This window comes from Staurois parvus, unplaced genomic scaffold (genome assembly GCF_062004578.1).
Source record: "Staurois parvus isolate SC_StPar_1 unplaced genomic scaffold, SC_StPar_1.0 ptg000014l, whole genome shotgun sequence".
NCBI lineage: Eukaryota > Metazoa > Chordata > Amphibia > Anura > Ranidae > Staurois > Staurois parvus.
In genome coordinates, this window is record NW_028317810.1 from 726,525 (window position 1) to 745,971 (window position 19,447).

Genomic DNA, 19,447 nt, shown 5'->3' on the forward strand with positions numbered 1-19,447 from the left:
TGCAAAAGGGATAGGGGAGGGATAAAGCACCTCTCCTCTCCTTGCAATGCATATTGTCCCCATTTCAGAGGACAAGGGCCTCATGCCCACATCCTTTCTCCCAAAAGAGAAGTGGGGGTTTGCAGGTGCTGATTTATCAGAAGCACGAAGCCCCGTTTATATATAAGGTGACCTTGAGAAATCTGGCACCCCCCTGTAAATGAGTACTTGTTACTTCAGTACCCCTTATTACTCATCAAGAAGAAAGCGTTATAAGTCAATAAACACCCACACCAACACCAAGTCCTTTAATACCCCACCACACCCCAAAGGAAAGCAACAATATCCCATGATGTAAATCCAACGCCAATCATGAATATTTGAAAAGTCTTGCGAGCCAGAAGGCAGACAAAAATTCCTTATTTTATACTCTCTAATGTTGGATCGCAAACCTCTAGCACATAACTACCAATGTGATAAAATGCAAAATAAAAATATATTGAGTGTTGCGCTCTCAAACCTTCAATCAATACATGATTATTTAAATCATTTAATTATAAAAATTACAATAATTAAGAATAATGTGTATGAATAAACATAAATTGTAATAATCTTATACTCTGAATCTTCTGAATCAACTCAGATAAACCATGTGCTTGGAACAGTGATGAACAAACAAATATAAAATAAAATAAAAATAATAAAAAATGTCCCAAAAAGTGACTTTGTGCTGAAAAATCTTCAATAATTATAAATCGGTGACTGCTTGTGAATCCTCCCTCAAGTGAAGATATGCGCTCACCTCATAGGAAGCCTGCAATTAGGCTATATAAGCTTGCGGTTCACCTCCTTTGGAACCTGCTTGTTTGGAACTCCTGTTATAAGATATCCATGGTATACGGCATATGCTATGGAATGAATCTCATCTCCAGAGGGTGCTATTCCTCTATGTTTTCATCTCCATGCGGTTCTCCACATACAAAAAAGATCTCGACATGGTGCTTTATCGTTTTAAAAGATTGACTTTTATTTACTTTAGGGTATGGCACTCACATGTGTGCGGATAGTGGTAGTACAAATACGATCCCAGACTGCCGCTGACTGCCGGAGCTGTGTACTCGTGGTCCGGCGAACGGACTGACTCCCTCCGAGTGACGTTAACAGTCCCACCCCTACGCATTACGCCACTGGTCACGTGGCTTCATCAGGGGGAATTGATCAAATCCCCCTGATGAAGCCACGTGACCAGTGGCGTAACGCGTAGGGGTGGGACTGTTAACGTCACTCGGAGGGAGTCAGTCCGTTCGCCGGACCACGAGTACACAGCTCCGGCAGTCAGCGGCAGTCTGGGATCGTATTTGTACTACCACTATCCGCACACATGTGAGTGCCATACCCTAAAGTAAATAAAAGTCAATCTTTTAAAACGATAAAGCACCATGTCGAGATCTTTTTTGTATGTGGAGAACCGCATGGAGATGAAAACAGAGGAATAGCACCCTCTGGAGATGAGATTCATTCCATAGCATATGCCGTATACCATGGATATCTTATAACAGGAGTTCCAAACAAGCAGGTTCCAAAGGAGGTGAACCGCAAGCTTATATAGCCTAATTGCAGGCTTCCTATGAGGTGAGCGCATATCTTCACTTGAGGGAGGATTCACAAGCAGTCACCGATTTATAATTATTGAAGATTTTTCAGCACAAAGTCACTTTTTGGGACATTTTTTATTATTTTTATTTTATTTTATATTTGTTTGTTCATCACTGTTCCATGCACATGGTTTATCTGAGTTGATTCAGAAGATTCAGAGTATAAGATTATTACAATTTATGTTTATTCATACACATTATTCTTAATTATTGTAATTTTTATAATTAAATGATTTAAATAATCATGTATTGATTGAAGGTTTGAGAGCGCAACACTCAATATATTTTTACAACGCCAATCATGTTGTTTAATGAAGATCAATCATCAATCACCATGACCTACTGCCATAACTACTCACCATCTGACAATGCTGCTCTGCCCCTATCACAACCTGTTGCATGACAATGCTTCCCTACCACCACTTCTGTTGCAAATGACAGATCCTTGACTGGTTGCGGTTTGTAAACAAACCAGCTGGGGATCACGGGTGACTTCATTGAGCAAACCTGCTCATGACCATATTTGGTCAGTAACGTCATCCATGATCCCTGGCTGGTTTGATTACAAACAGCAGCCAACCAGGGATCTGTCTTTTGTGAAAGGAGAAGCAGCAGTGAACTGTTTTGTGGAGGGGCAATATCATTGGTCGGTGGGTCGTGGTGGTGGCGGGTCATCATAACTGTGACTGATGAGGATTTATATTGCTAGACGACAATATTGATGTTGGATTTACATTGAGTGATATAGTTCACTTTTTTTTATTTGGGGAATTTTTTACTGATGAGATTTTTCTAATGTGTTGGTGTGTTAATTTATTTTTACCATTATTTTTGCCCCTAGGGGGGCAGATATCTGGAGGTCACCTTATTCTAAAGGGGGTTTAAAGATTCCGATACTCTCCCCCCCCCCCAAACCTCCACATCCCTTTTGGGGGATAGAATGTGGGAATTAGGCCCTTATCTGCTCAACATGGGGACAATGTGTCTTTCAAGGGGGAGGAGACTGTTTCTAAAAGACAAATTCGGGCAAAGGAACTGTCCAACTTGGGCCAGTTTGTTCATGGTTTGCCAAACTGCAAAGAAGCTGGGCATCAGTTCAAACAGAACCCAAGATTCATCCCTAATGCAGATCAAAGGTCACTTCCTTGATCTGCAAATTAATGAAATGGTGAGCAAAATGTGACAATAATGTTGTTTGATTGCATTTCTGAATTAGGTTTTTGAACATTGTTTCAAATAGTGTTCAGAAGCCCAGTGTTTCGCAGCAGCACCTGTGTTATAGGGTGGGTGCTGGCTGTCATGTTGACATCCAGGAGAGCAAAGGGAGAAGTAGTAAAGGGAGAGAGACAGAGCAACTTCAATGAAGTTTTGCAGAGGTACCCTGCAAAACCTCATTACATATCCATTGCATGCCCAATATCCACAAGCAATTGATACATTCAGAACCGTAAGAAAACAATTAAAATACAGGTTTATCAGTTTATTAATTTAACTAAAATTACAATTTTCAGAAAATATTTGTGATTTTATTTCAGTCAGGTAAATGTGAAATATTGCATTTGACAGTTTCAGATTTACATTTCAAATGGCAAATGTGGGCTGGGCTCATTTTTCACATTTAACAGGCTACTGCCAATTGCTACAAATGTGTGTTAATGGGCTAAATAGCACAAGTTTTAAATTACACTCAGCTGAAAGAGTCAGAAAAATGATTCCTTCTCTCTCTTTCTATCCCTCTTTGACAGTTATTTCCAAGTACATTTTTCAAAGTAGAATCCACAAAATTAGAAATACATTTTTTGGAAAAGTTCCACATTGCCACCCATATCCTGATAATCATAAGTCATATAATAATGTATGGGATGCTTATGTGGTTTTCGGTATTTTAGCAGTGTTGTCATAATTTTGTTAAAAATGAGTAAACATTAAAACATTGTTCTTATAGTTTATTGAAAACAACAAAGAAAAAAGGAAGTTCTGTAGATTTGGGGAATCACTGCCTAGCTATTACCACAAAAAAATAAGGAACTTGTGTGTCCGAAACTCTCATTTAAATTTTTTTTTTTTAAACTTGCTCTTTGATTCTTATAACAGTTGGCAGAAACATTTAATAGCTTTGATCATTCAGCTAGGTGTTTGACAAATCAATCAAATCACATTGGCTCAATAAGCTAATCAAATCAAAGTAGTAAATCATTGCATAAAACCTTGAGTCAGCAAAATAAGGTTCACTACAGTATGTGCTGGTTACAACTGATAAATATGAGATATTAATATAAATAATGATTTTTATTAATTTACCTGACTAAGAAGTAATGCAAGAAAAACTTGAAAATGGTGTCATTGACAAAATCTATGAAACATTATTCATTCCATTTAAATGTTATTTTTAAAGTTTAAACATTCACAATTTATTTGGCAAATCTTCATTTTTCAAGTAAACATTACATACAGGATGCATCCAAGACACTCAGTCTGCAACGCATGCTGGGCTTTGTAATAAGAAAGTCCAGCACTTCCTGCAAGTTTGTTGGAAGCTTGCGTAGACTGATTAATCCCTGCACAGAGATATGAAGGGAGCTTCTCCTCATACAACAGTGTATATAATCTGATTTCTCCTGTTCTCCTGCTATTTAGGTCTAACAAAATACTGTATTTTAATCTTGTAGAAATGAGCTGCTCAGTTCAGAGTTTTCTGTCTAATGGCTACATACAGCAAATATTAAATATTTCATAATTACCTGATTAATAAAAAATAAGGTATATTTTTATACCAAGCACAATAAAATAAAATAAATGCATATGTTTTTATACATATTTTCTTTAATAAATTGCTCATGTTTAAAGTAAAACTATGGCCTCCCTTTAAAAGAAATATGCATTGCAACACTTAATGGTAAGTGCATACATATAAATTTACAGGTGCAAACCTCAACTGCAAATTTCCATAAATATCTGTTGATCCTGCTAGTTAAATTCACCTAATCCAGCTTCCTGGGATAGTGTGGGAACAATGCAGTACTGCTCCTGAATTCAGAGCAGAGTTGCTATTCTTATGTAGTTTGTGGCCGCCTGCACTACAATGGGATGAAAAAACTGTTGCAGAGGATGTGGCGATCAGCATTGTTACTGATTCATACGCCTGTAGGTCGTCAGTAAGTACCTGGCCGCTCCTAGTCTTGCACACTGCTTTTTGGTTTGACAGCAATATTAAAACCCTTATACTGTGAGCTGCAGTGTCTGAGTGGGGATAGCATAAGACACCAATAAAGGAGAATTTGGCTCGGTCAAGAATGGTATAGAAAGTTCTTGTTTACTTAATGAGGCTTATGCATCATATAGTAACTGGATTTGGTACTTGTTTAGGCTGTCCTAGAAGAGTCTTTAGTTGTACTTTACCCTAGATTCAACATTTATTAACGAAAACGGCATTCATTCTGCATTCAGGGCCAGAGTGGAGATGCAGTATATAGTTCCAGGCACAAGTATCTTATGACAAATGTTAACTGAAAAATGCTCCTCTGTTTTAGAAACCCCATCAGCATTGCAAATTAGGTCAGTTTGTGAACAGAACAGCTCATCCTCAGTCTATTATATTATAGATTATGTAAATTAGAAGAGAATCAGAGAGAATGATACAAGAAAGTACGATAATTGTAACTAAAAAACAAGTCAAACTACTGAAACCTGAAGCGTATCTAAACCCGAAAGCAAAAATTTTAATATATTGCAGCTTACCAGTATTTAAAGTTGTACTAAAGGTTTGGCTTTAAAAAAAAAAAAACAAACATGTCATACATACCTGCTCTGTGCAATGTTTTTGCATAGAGCAGCCACGATTCTCTTCTTTTTGGGTTCCCCGCTGGCACTCCTGGCTTAACCCCCTTGACCAGTACACCCAGTAGCAAGTCACTTGCTGTGAGGGCACTGGTGCAAGCTCACTCCCAATCCCTGCTCTTAAGTGTCCATAAGACACATAGGGCAGTGGCTCGGCCCCACCCCCTGCTCTTTCCTCATTGGCTCACTGGCTGTGATTGACAGAATGTCTCAGCCAATGAGGAGGGGGATTCCTGGGAAAGTCAAGGTTCCGGTGCACATCGCTGCATGGAGAGGGGGCTCAAGTGAGTATTAGGAGGAGTTGTGGGGGGAGCAGCACGCATAGAATGCATAAAGGTAAACAACCTTCAGCCTTCACAACCACATTAAATGTGGTAGCTGCATTTGTTTTCTTTTTTTATGCTTTTTCCAATTATTAATCACCTGTTGACACAGCCAGTGAGCCTGTTATTTTTCAACGTTCTTTAACCACTTTCCCTCCAGAGGATTTACCCCCTCTTCCTGGCCAGGCCATTTTTTGCTATACGGCGCTGCATTATTTTAACTGACAATTGTGCGGTCATGCAGCGCTGTACATAAATGATGTCCTTTTTTCCACAAATAGAGCTTTCTTTCTGTGGCATTTGATCACCTCTATGGTTTTTATTTTTTGCGCTATAAACAAAAAAAAGATCGACAATTTTGCAAAAATAAATAAATATTTTTGATATTTTGCTAGTAAACATGTGCAATAAAAGCATGAAAAAAATCTAATTTAGTCATAAATTTAGGCCAAAATATATTCTGCTACGTCTTTGCTAAAAAAAAAAAAAAAATCCCAATACGTGCAAATTAATTGGTTTACGTGAAAGTTATAGAGTTATATATACTGGAATTTTTATTTTTTTTATACTAGTAATGGCGGCGATCAGCGATTTATAGCGGGACTGCAGCGGGCATTCTGACACTGAGTGGGAACTGCCACTGACATCCCCAGTGACAGTAATACAATGATCAGTGCTAATAAAAAGCACTGACACTGTACTATTGACACTGGGCAGGAAGTGGTTAACTTTTGGTAATCAAAGGGTTAACTGTGTGTGCTGTGTGTTTTATGATGTGTGCTGTTTTACCTTGGAGACATGTTTTGTACAGAGAAATAAAAAAACAGCCTGTCCTTGCTGGCAGGAGAGAGCTCTGTGTTGTTTACACACAGGTCTCTGCCCTTTCAGCTTTGCAAAGCTCCCTACCCGGAAATGCAAATCCCATATATATATATATATATATATATATATATATATATATATATATATGTAATTTTGCACAGCCCTGCCGCCCTGTAGCAGTAATTCTACTACAGGGCAGCAGTAAGGAGGTAAACCAAGCTATTCAGCAAAAGTGGATGTTGAGGGTTGACAAACAAACAATCTAACACTGACAGAGTGCTTATAATTATCAGCTTGTATTCATATATGTAAAACCTTTGTCCCAAAAGCAAAATAAACCTGTTTCTGCAACTGCTTAAAGTGTTGTAGCACTACCCCCTTAGGAGTCGCTGAGTTTTGGGTCCCCCTATAGGCCTGCACAGCCAAGCAACACACATTTTCTTCCTCCACGCTTTCACGCTGGAGACAGTAACTAGTCCTTAGGCTTGTTTTTGTAGTTTTATTAAGGGGTAATGAACTTGGACAGGGTTGAGGGATGCAAGGGATGCTCAAGGAACTGTAAACTGCGAGGATAACTCCCCAGTAACTATGCACAAGTCTCCTGTGACCTTGGTGGGTTGGTGGCTGCCTTCAGGCTTTACACTGGGCTGGCTCCTTCCCTGCCCCACAGGTAGTCCTCTCTCAGGGGATGGTAAGGCTGAGAGATCCTCCACTCCAGCTCCTGCCTACAGGTAAGCCCCGCTCTTGGACCCCTGCCAGGCTCCAAATAGCGGTACTAGAGGTACCACTGAATTCATATGGTAAGGTTGTTGTACCCACGCTGAGGCAGCTTTATAAAGACAGGTATAAAATTTGTGTTAATTAGATGAATAAATAAAATTACCAGTTCCCTTGTTTCATTTTGCCAGAGTATAAAATGAAATTTGATTGGCTGTCATTAGCAACAGCTACTACTTAGCGTTTTGCCCATTTACTCCAGTCTACATAAAAGAGCCCAAATAAACATTAAACACTGGTACTGTACATGTGGCAACTTCTCTGTAGTAAAATGTTCATGTGTATAGGTATTGAGCCCATTTTTCTGATATTGTTCCTTAACAAAATGTTTGCAAAAGCCAATTCCAAAGCTGATTGTAAAATATATGACATGGGATTTTGAATTATATAGAAGGCCAGTAAATAACAAATGCTCGGGGAACCTAAAAAACTTTTTTTTTAGAATTCTCTGTCCACAGACAGTAATAAGGCTAAGAGAGTTGGCTGATGGCAATGGTGTGCCAGTTATTATGTAAACCAAGACAACTGATAATTTTTCTGTACAGTATTTATTGAAACAAAATTCATAAACCATGCTTGGAATCCTGCATAACTTGATTCTTAACTTATTTAAGAGATTCACATGCAAATTTTCAGAAGAATCAAAATTAAGTGAATTATTATTATTATTATACAGTATTTATATAGTGCCAAATTGTATGCTTAGCGCTGTACAGTAGCATTACTGAATTACTGATTCTCCTTGATTGAAATCAATCATCATTAAAGTAAACATTTTTTTTCTATGGAGCTCCACAGTGCAGTGCTTGTACAAACTCTGTGAACAAAAAAAGTGAACCATGAAATCACAGAACACAAAAAAGTGCATGAGGGTAAAGTAATGGTCCAGCAAGAGCAACGACCTCCATCCCTGAACCACTCCTAGGTGCAAGGCTACTCTATGGTCTACCTAGGCCAAAGACATGTGGACCTGCTAAAGTCAGCCTTAGATGTAATTGGTGGGTACTCTCCCAAAGAGAGACCCACCAATTGAGGAGAGAGAAAAGACCCATGGGTCACAGATCCTCTTCCTGACATCATGGCAGGCCTCGATATCCGCACCCTCCATCTTTGTGAGAAAAAAACAAACAAACAAAAAAACACACGAGCAATGCTAGTACCATGATAGTGTAGAAATAAAAAGTGTTGTGTACATTGCACAAGGCAGGCCTTCAGGATTGTATAAAAATTGCTTTGAGCTGGCCAAAAGGCTCACTAAACAGGCGTAACTTTTGATTCTGTATATCTGGTAACTGGAACACAAGTAGGTGGAACACTTGAAGATTGTTTGAAGATACACAAGTTGGAAGGACTGTTATACACAATATTTACGTATAGAGCTGTACTATATATGTAATGCACATTCATTCATTTATTTACTTTAAGTTATAAATTAGATGGGTCAGAATTTAAGGGTTACCACCCCTTTAAAGATTTGATTACTAGCACTTTGATGTATTCAGTACATGCACAGGGAGGCATCTTTCTTTGTATTTCCTTTTTATTTTCACTTTGATACTTTAGATACGTATACATATAATTATTGAGATACAGCACATTTATTTGACACTTGATTTCTTGGTGGTGCGGAGGCACTAGTTCACATAACCAATTTAGGATACAACTGAAGTCAAAAATTTTTTTTTCATTTTAGATGGACAGGGGAATGGTTAAAACCTAGTCACCAGGACAAATAAAGAGGGTGAGTCTACCCTGTGGGAGCTCTGACAGCAATAAAAGTAATAAAACAGCAATAAAAGCCTGATGATAACAAAAAAGGAAAACAGAGTTTCAGGTACTCCTTCCTAATCAAAGGGCAAATATGCAACAACAATCGAAAAAGAACAAAAAAAAAAAAAAACCCAAAAAGAAACCATTTAAAAAAAAAATCAAAAATAGTGCAAAATTTAAAAAACATGATTGTTGTGCGTATTTTGATATTTGGAGTCAGGGTCTAAATCTCCCTTTTTTTCTTTCGTGGCTTGCTTTCTCATAAATAGCAAAAGTAGCCAGACCTATTTTCTAATCCTTCCCCCATAGCCCATGTCTCAGATATCTCTTGAACGATGCAGAGAGAGTCGCATACTTCTGATTGACTTGAGTCTCCTGTAAGCAACTTACCACACTCTATATACACTGTGTACATTTCATATCCTTCTCTGCCTCTAAAGCCCTGCATTGACTGACTTTGAGATGCTATCTATAATGCTCTAACTGGTTCTGGCCCAGAAGTCATCGATGACTAGATCCAAGGTCAAATGCAGCAGTGATAGCATCCGGTACCTTGACAATAATTCTATGACTAATTTGCATGCCTAAATCAATATTACAATTTTGTAAGGATATGTAATGCTTTTATTTGTTACCCTTTTTCACGTTATAGGTTTACAAATGCAAAATAAATGAAAAAAATAGTCTGTGTTTTAGTTCTTTTGATTATTTTTTTTTTAATACTGTAATTTAATTCATCATTAAAAATATGGCACTGTAGATGACCCCTGCAGCCTGAAGGTTGCAGTATTCATCCATAGGCTGACATAGTTATGACACAATCAGCACCCATGCTGATTGGTTCTTGATTGTCAGTGACGACCAAGCTATCAGTGACAGCCATTATTTGCACCGTTTATAAACACATCCCCAGTACAGGACATCGTGCTGGGGACATAGATATACAATGATGGGAAGGGGTTAAAGGAATGTATACTGGTTTTGAAGGATAAAATTAGACTGACACTCAGATCACTGTCAAAAAGGAAGGCCACAGGAACTGATAATATTGTGCCAGAATTTCTGCAAGCAACTGAAAAAGAATAAATTATAATGAGGATAAACTTATACCAACAAGTATGGAAAAGCACTCAATCAATAAAGTGTTCAGAGATCAGTTTTTTTTCAATACCAAATAAAAAAGACCTGAAACTATTTCCCTGTTATCGGATGCCAGCAAGATTATTCAACACGGACTAAAGCCTTACACTATAAAAGAATTATCATATGTACAGTTCAAGCTGGAATTAGAAAACACAGAAAGTAGAGACATTATAGCAGATGCATGCTGGATAATTAAACAAAGTCAAGGCATACAAGAGGAAAGTCAACATGCGCTTCACTGATTACTGCAAAGATTTCGACTATGTTAACCATGTGAAATTATGGAAGTCTTCAGGAAAATAGGTGTGCCTGAACATCTCATGTTTCTTATGAAGAATCTCTACACTGATCAAGAAGCTACAGTCATGATAAAAAAGTGGAAACACAGACTGCTCAGTATCAGCAAAAGGAGTCGGACAAGGCTGCATACTCTCACAGTATTTATTCAACCTGTATGCTAAACATACTGTATATTGAGAGAAGCAGAGCCAGAGGAAGATTTAAGAGGTCTCAAAACCTTAGATTGTACACCCTCTGAGGGTTAGGGACTGATGTGAATGTAAAATATATATGTAAAGTTCTGCGTAAATTGACGCCACTATATAAGTACCTGAAATAAATAAATAAATAAGACTGGTGGAGTAAGCCTCAAGAATCTCAAGAGCCTCATAGAGCAAGTTAAAGAACAAAGTGAAAAGAAGGGACTTCAGCTGTACTGTATATAAAAAAAATTAAGGTTCCGACAATAGGGGAGACAGCTTATTTCAAAGGCAGTTATATAGACATAGAAATAAGAGTCAATTTTTCAATAAATATTATTGGAAAAGAAACAATAGAGTATTTTTTGTCTCCTTGGCCCAGTTAGGCTCAGTTAGGTGTCCTTTTATGAAACAGAAATCAGCGGCGATCCTAAGGATCATTGCTGATCTCCGATCATTAGTGGTTTAGGAAACAGAGATGATCAGCGGAGAACATGTTCTCCACTGATCATCTCAGCACACAGACAGCCAGTGTATGATCATCTCAGCACACAGACAGCCAGTGTATGAAGGAGTGATGTCAGCCCTTCTCTGGTGATCTGTGTTCTCCCTCCAGATAATCCAGCCCAGAGCTGGAGAATCAGGGGAACTGCAAACGAAGCAGTGGCAATTTACTGCTTCTTAGTAAACAGTGTTTGACTGATCTCTTACTGTAATCTCATGAGATTGCAGTAAAAGCAGCCATTATCTAGCGTTCAAAGCTTTTTTAGATCGCTTCTCTCTTCATTCGGAGAAGCGATCTACACCGCTGCATAAAAAGGCAGAGGAGAACTCTCTCCTCTGAGAATGCAGAAGAACTGAGCAGCAGTCATTTACCGCTGCATGATAAAAGGACACCTTAATACCAATAAATGATACAGCAATCAAAAAATGCTGTCCCTTCGAAGAGCAAGGATAAAAGACCTAGAAAAGATCTTCAAAAGAGATGCCTCTACTGTATAAGATCAGAACTGCCCAGACTATGGTAATTTCCGTCACTGTTCTAAAACTGTGGATCTCATCCAGAAACATCTGCCATGTGGGAAATATATTGCAATACCGAACATAAAAGATTTCATTAAGTGAAATGTTCAAACAAGTTCAATGTTCCTCAAAATTATTAGCATCTAATACTCTCACCCAACAACCATGGTTTTCAAACATAGGCACTATATCTCCATGATAGCCGTCCTACAACCGGTTCCAAGGCAAGATGCCACACAGAAGATCTAACATTATTTGTCCGCTACTTCCTTTGAGGGGCATAGTATGAATTATATTATCAATGACACACTTAAAAACAGTGCTCACCAGCATGGATGGATACAGTCACAGAAATTATGAACCTGCTATTGCGAAGACTTTAGACCCAAACAGAAGGCATAATATTCCGAAGAAACACTATCCATATGGTTTCCAGAAGTTGACAACAACTTGGTGGCACTTAATAACAATAATATACTGGTTTTGTATGTATTTCCTTTGTTAATCATGGCTAAGACAAAAAAAATAAACAGTTAAAAATATACATACAATTAGAAAAAGTCAGCTTAATATACAATATATCAAGATTTGCACTGAACGCTGCTGCATAGTAAGATCTTTGGAGATTCTTTTGTACTTTCAGCAAAAAACATTCTTATGACCTAGGAGCTTAGGGGTTGAGGAAGCACTGTAGACAGATCAAAGCCCTGATTTTGTGCCAAAATTGCAGTGTTGATACAGGTTAGGAGTATCAAACTTTAGTATTTACAGAAAAGGGGGAAGTTAACCCCAAAACACATCCCTTGACAAACCTTCAGCAGCAACTCAGAGAGAAATTAAACCCTTTCTTTCAGGTGAGTAGAGAAGAATCTAGAACCCCTGTCAGTTTTTAATTTCAGTCGGAGTCCCTGTTTCAGATTGTCCCTAAGTTCCTGTCTAGTTAAGCTGTTGTCACTAGGAAAGTAAGTAAAAACAAATCTCAGAAACATGGCAGGGTGTCTAACCTTTCTCCGCCTTTCAAAAAAAAAAAAGAGTTTTGGCTGGACACCTACACATACAATATAATAATTTCACAAATCAGATTATCATCAGTACACAGTTTAAGTTTTCAGTTCATGGAAATAAATATACAGTATCTGTTACAAAGTACATATTCATCTTCAGAAACATACATTCAACCATGATTTGAAAACAATGCAGGAATTTTATTTCATGGGAACACAGATTCTATTGTGAATTTGTTATGAGGGGTCCTTTCAGTTTGACAAGTACAGTACACACAATACACTATTATAGATGCGTCACAGCTAGTAATAAAACATTTCTTCCATTACCAAGTAGAACAAGAGTGGATGCAGCAAAGAATTTCAATATATAAGCAGCAAAGAATTTCTATGTACTGTATATATGTAGTGCTCTTCTCTAGTTAGGCCGTTATTTAGTTAAATTAGCTAAATTTAGTTTTGGCTTCACTGTATTGAGTAGAGTAGTGATTCATTGTTTTTGTCTGTTCAGGAATTCCTGAGCTGGGTGTTTGATTCCTCTTACTTGTCTCTGGAAGAAGTTTCCAGACTATAGGGCAGGGAGATTCAAATGACCAGTGTGAATATTTATCAAGCTCCAGCCATCCCCTTGAAAAAGGTGTCCAGAAGGTGGCTGGAGAGGTGATAAATATTTGGGGGGCCCTACCAGAATGTTCTTTCCTCTTTAAGGACAGTTCCAGTTCTCTTGAGGCTGCTGCTCTTCCTTGGAGACAGCTTTACTGACTTAAGGATTGTAGTCTGGGCTTCAGAAGGAGCTGGGCTGTGGGTGTGAAGAAGATTGCAGAGGCTTTGTCAGGGCCTCAACAGGAGATAAGCTGAGGGCCTGGGGAAGATCAGTAAACGATCAAAACTAGAGACACTGCCAGAAGTCCTGGTCTGGAGAAGGATCTTTTGTCGCCCTCATGGAGGATCTCCTGGTAGAAGTTGAGAGGTATATGGTCACTGGGACATTGTGTATAGGATTGTAGTTCGGGACTTCCATGTGTGACAGCAGTTGATGATTAAATATCGTCCTCTTATTGATTGGTATTGTTGTTTTGGAGCCTGTGACCCTGAACCCATCTCCTGTTCAAGTTATTCAGCAATAAATTCTAAAAAGACATCTCCCTAGACCGAGCCTGAATTGTTGGTGAGAATGAAGCTGTGCTTGTGATTGGCAGCCTCTGTACTAATAAAGGAGACCTGGAAATATTCTCAGCAACCCTTCCAGGAGTAAACACTACATACATTTTTGACTAGGCATATAAAACAGACTACTTACTCTGGAGTACTTTTGGACTCCACAGGACACCATGCTCTCACTTCACAAGTTTTAAAAGTGGAGTTATACTGTGTACATCTCCCTGTTTGAATGCCTACAAGATACAAGTGAAGAGATTTAAATGTAACACCTGCCACAGACAATGCATGTTCTGGTATTGTCTCTCATGGCACACTTATACAGTATATAGCTCAGCAATTACTATTTATAGCTAAGGTATCCACATTATATAACCGTGTTACAATTAAAAATTAAAATAATCATTAAAAAGAAAAACACAACCACAACTGAGTGAACATATATACTTTTATATTGTTTCTAACACACACACACACACACATGGATTCATATAACTATTCATAGTTTAAATCTCTGTTCCTTAGCATGTCATTGCTGGGCAGATGTGAATCAGGGAAACCAGCTTGGTTTATAAAAGCTTCCAATATTCTGTACTATTAAGGCTACCTTCACACATTACTGTTGATCTGCAGTACAGTAAAAGCACAGAACTACACCTCTCTTCTTCAGTGTACTACTAGAACTACGCCTCCCTTCTTCAGTGTACTACTAGAACTACGCCTCCCTTCTTCAGTGTACTACTGTAACTATACCTCCCTTCTTCACTGCACTATTAAAACTACACCTTCCTCCTTCAGTGTACTACTATAACTACACCTTCCTTCTTCAGTGTACTACTATAACTACACCTCCCTTCTTCAGTGTACTACTAGAACTACACCTCCCTTCTTCAGTGTACAACTATACCTACACCTTCATTCTTCAGTGTACTACTATAACTACACCTTCCTTCTTCAGTGTACTACTATAACTACACCTCCCTTCTTCAGTGTACTACTATAACTACACCTCCCTTCTTCAGTGTACAACTATACCTACACCTCCCTTCTTCAGTGTATTACTATAACTACACCTCTCTTCTTCAGTGTACTACTGTAACTATACCTCCCTTCTTCACTGCACTATTAAAACTACACCTTCCTCCTTCAGTGTACTACTATAACTACACCTTCCTCCTTCAGTGTACTACTATAACTACATCTTCCTTCTTCAGTGTGCTACTATAACCACACCTCCCTTCTTCAGTGTACTACTATAACTACACCTCCCTTCTTCAGTGTACTACTATACCTACACCTCCCTTCTTCAGTGTACTACTGTAACTACACCTCCCTTCTTCAATGTACTACTGTAACTACACCTCCCTTCTTCAGTGTACTACTGTAACTACACCTCCCTTCTTCAGTGTACTACTAGAACTACACCTCCTTTCTTCAGTGTACTACTAGAACTACACCTCCTTTCTTCAGTGTACTACTAGAACTACACCTCCTTTCTTCAGTGTACTACTATACCTACACCTCCCGTCTTCAGTGTACTACTATAACTACACCTCTCTTCTTCAGTGTACTACTATAACTACACCTCCCTTCTTCAGTGTATTACTAGAACTACACCTCTTCTTCAGTGTATTACTATAAACTACACCTTCCTTCTTCAGTATATTACTAGAACTACACCTCCCTTCTTCAGTGTATTACTAGAACTACACCTCCCTTCTTCAGTGTACTACTGTAACTATACCTCCCTTCTTCACTGCACTATTAAAGCTACACCTTCCTCCTTCAGTGTACTACTATAACTACACCTTCCTTCTTCAGTGTAATACTCTAACTACACCTTCCTTCTTCAGTATATTACTATACTACACTTTCCTTCTTCAGTGTACTACTGTAACAACACCTACCTTCTTCAGTGTACTACTGTAACAACACCTACCTTCTTCAGTGTACTACTATAACCACACCTCCCTTCTTCAGGGTTTACTATAACTAATTGCAAAGTATATGGCGAGCACGCATATCTAGGAGCCACTAGCACAAAGGGTAAAGGCAACAAATCCCATAAAACTTGTATAGTAAAGTGCAGCGCTAAACATTAAATGTCATCATTAAGTGCAATAAAAACACATGAACAAAATTGTCAATAAAAGTGTGTGAACAATAACATTGAAGTAATTGAGTGGTCCATCCAATAATGAAATAAAGTGGGGAGACACTAATGAAGAAAGTGTTCGTGGTACTACAAGTCACAGCAATACCAGTGTTGAATAACCAAAAAAGTGCTCTAAATCCAGTGAGGGAATTTACCACCGCTAATGGTTGTGCACTCACCAGAAAGCTACTGGTAAAGTTACATTAATGCGGACCACATAGGAGAAAACTCAAGGATCCATGTGTGCAGACCAGACTTCTCCAATGAGTACTGGTAAACCTCAGATAAAAAAAAAAAAAGGGGGGGGGTCCTCCTAAAGAGAGAAGCTCACCACAGGAGCCCAAGATTCAACATATAGTGTAGTATTTATTAAAAGGAGTACAAACAATCCATGTGGAATGATATATAACGTGTTACAAACACATACCAAGGTCACGGAGGCATGACGTTAGCACGTAAGGCTCCACTCAATGCGTTTCGTGCGCATGCATGTCCTCAGGCGTACCCCTGAGAACGTGCATGTGCACTACCATACCTATAACCTTCAACTTTAGAGCAACTACCATAGGAGAAAGGTATGTAGGCACAACCAGGTAAACCATCTAGATGTTCTTTCCCCTTTTCTTCTCTTTTGGAGGGCAACTACAATAACCTACTTCAATGCACTATTATAATTACACTTTCATGCCTGAGTGCAACCTAGTCTACATTCACAGCTAGATCCCAACTACAGCACCCCCTGCCTGGAGTTTGCATGTTCTCCCTGTGCCTGCGTGGGTTTCCTCCTGGTACTCCGGTTTCCTCCCACACTCCAAAGACACGCTGGTAGGTTAATTGGCTCCTGTCTAAAATTGGCCCTAGTATGTGTATGTATGAATGTAAGTTAGGGACCTTAGATTGTACGCCAATTGGCGGTTAGGGACTGATGTGAATGTACAATATATATGTAAAGCGCTGTGTAAATTGACAGCATTATAGAAGTACGTGTAATAAATAAAAAATAAATAAATAGATGTTTTTTTCAATATGTTTTTAAAATGCGTTCTACTCTAAAAATTGCTACAGTGCAGTTAGTCTATTCTATAAATGTTGACGTAATCAGGGCAAATAGGAAAACGGACAGACCTCAGTGACCATTAGGATAAGTGCATTTCATTAACTTACCGAAAAAATTATGTTTTTATTTTTTTGCCTCAGTACCAGTATTACCTCCAAGATAGCATACATGTATGTTTTCATAAACCAGCTTTCTAATGCATGATCTTCCCATGATAACCACAGCCTATGCTTTTATACAGCTAAAGTCTAAGTACAAACAGAAGATAATGGTGGGGAACTGCCCAATAATATAATGCCAGTCTGCCATTGCACAAAGTGAAGTACTGATAGTGTTTGCCATTATAATATATGGCAGTTCCTACCATCACTCATTGGTTTAATCAGAATTTAGACAATAGGAGTATAGGCAGTGGTGGGTCTAGCCAGGCTGCACAGCTGAAACCTGAGTTATAGACACGTTGGTATAACAACCTAAAGGTTTATAAGTGTACTGGTTCTGGGTCCGGTAGGAAGCATTTGCAGCTTTGATAAAGTGCAATTATGCACTATGATGACTATAGACTTATGAGGATGGTTGGCATGATGCAACTTTCTTCCAATAGTGCATGTTACAAACTGAATGGAGAAAAAAAGTTCATCCAGACAACTCTAGAGTCAAATCATCTGTATAACCTCTGTGCCTTCTCTGTTCCTCATTGTATGACAGCTCTGGATGTCTGGATGTTGTCTGCCGTTTACAGCCAAATCACTGATTATTACTGTTCTTACTGACTGCATTTGCCTTCTTTATACATATTACCACAGCAGGCTCAAGCATTCATGTTCATTGTGACCTAGTAAACCTTGCCTGCCAGGTTTCTCATATACAAAACAGCTGAATTTTCAACAAAGCATGAATATGAAACACAGAACATACCATTACTCTGTGGGTCAGCATGACCTTTTTTGCAGCTATCGTCTTGAGAACAAATTGCTTTGGGGCTTGGAAACTACAAAGAAGAAAAGCAAGTACTTCAGCGTTGAATAAATCATTTTTATATTACCTACAATACAGCTGAATTAAACATATAGGTATTTCTCAACCTCTATCAACCATGTTAGGAGTGTATTCTCTTCAAACTAAGGCCCCATGTACACGGGACACTTCTGAACGCTGGAAACTGACTGCTGGAAAACGTAGGTTAAAAAACGTCTGTTTAGCCGCGTTTGCATAACGCGTTTATGTGTGTTTGCGTTTAGAAGCGTTTTTTAAAGATAAGCACAGGAGAACCTCCCAAATGCACAGAATGCACTGAAAACTGGTAAATTATTAACTATTTCAGACTGTTTCAGAGAAATACAGAGAGAAGAAGCAGAGAGAGCAGTATGTGTTCATTTTAGCTTAGGTGGGAGTTGCTCATTAACATTTCTTTTGTTTCCAAGGGCGGGAAAGGGGTTTGGTTCAGTGAGTCATTAAGGTCACCTGGCAGGGGGTCTTCATGAGGCATTAGAGGTGTGAATGGTCATTAACATATCTTTTGTTTCCAAGGGTGGGAGAGGACTGAGGTGTGAATTGGTCATTACAATGTGTGACAAGCTTGGTGGAAACATCCTGTTTTCAGTGTTTGTCCATCTGAGTACCTTGAAAACACTTTGCATGCATTTTTCATGATGAAAAAAGGCTCCGGACAGCATCGGGAACTGGAAGAGTTAAAAAAAAAATTCAGGCGCAAACGCATATAAACGCGATTTGCCACATTTAGCCGCATCTACAAGTGTTTTGCGTTTGAAAAGCTGATAAAATCGACTGCTGAACGCAAGTTTTCTGCATTCAAAAAAACGACTGTAAACTCAAATGCCTGTGAACGACTATAAATGAAGATGTGTAAATGGACACATAAGAAAACATTAGGGAGAGTTCAGGGGCTGCTGAAAAAAACGCCAAACAGCTCCTAAATGTGAATTTATCAGCTGCAGTGTACATGAGCCCTAAAGTGTATCAAGAGTAAATTCATGCATGAATGTACATCTAATAAAAAGGTCTGAACCTGCAAACTGTATGGTGGGGTATTCCTTCAAGGCATTCTAACATTTCCCCAAGAATAAATTGTGATGCAATACAATGAAAAATAAATCACTGGCAGTCTGAAGTTATATACAGATGTGATCTCCAAGAGCTTCCTCCATTAAGGTAAAAAAAAGTCCCAATAGCTGCATCTCCCATCTCCCTATATACTTTACTTACCTGATTTCTGTATCAATCCAGCACTGTGCCTGTCTGCAG

General features: G+C 38.6%; 1 protein-coding gene across 2 annotated transcripts in view; it reads right to left on the reverse strand.

Annotated features, from left to right (window-relative positions):
- The window catches only part of P2RX7 (purinergic receptor P2X 7), a 75,705-nt gene that overhangs the window by 37,523 nt on the left and 18,735 nt on the right, over positions 1 to 19,447 (reverse strand). For both annotated transcript variants that reach the window (XM_089676558.1, XM_089676567.1), the window contains exons 4-5: positions 18,101 to 18,173; positions 14,113 to 14,206 (exon numbers count right to left, since the gene is read on the reverse strand). In XM_089676558.1, the coding sequence (XP_089532684.1) occupies positions 14,113 to 14,206; positions 18,101 to 18,173 (167 nt within the window). The remainder of the gene's footprint in view (positions 1 to 14,112; positions 14,207 to 18,100; positions 18,174 to 19,447) is intronic.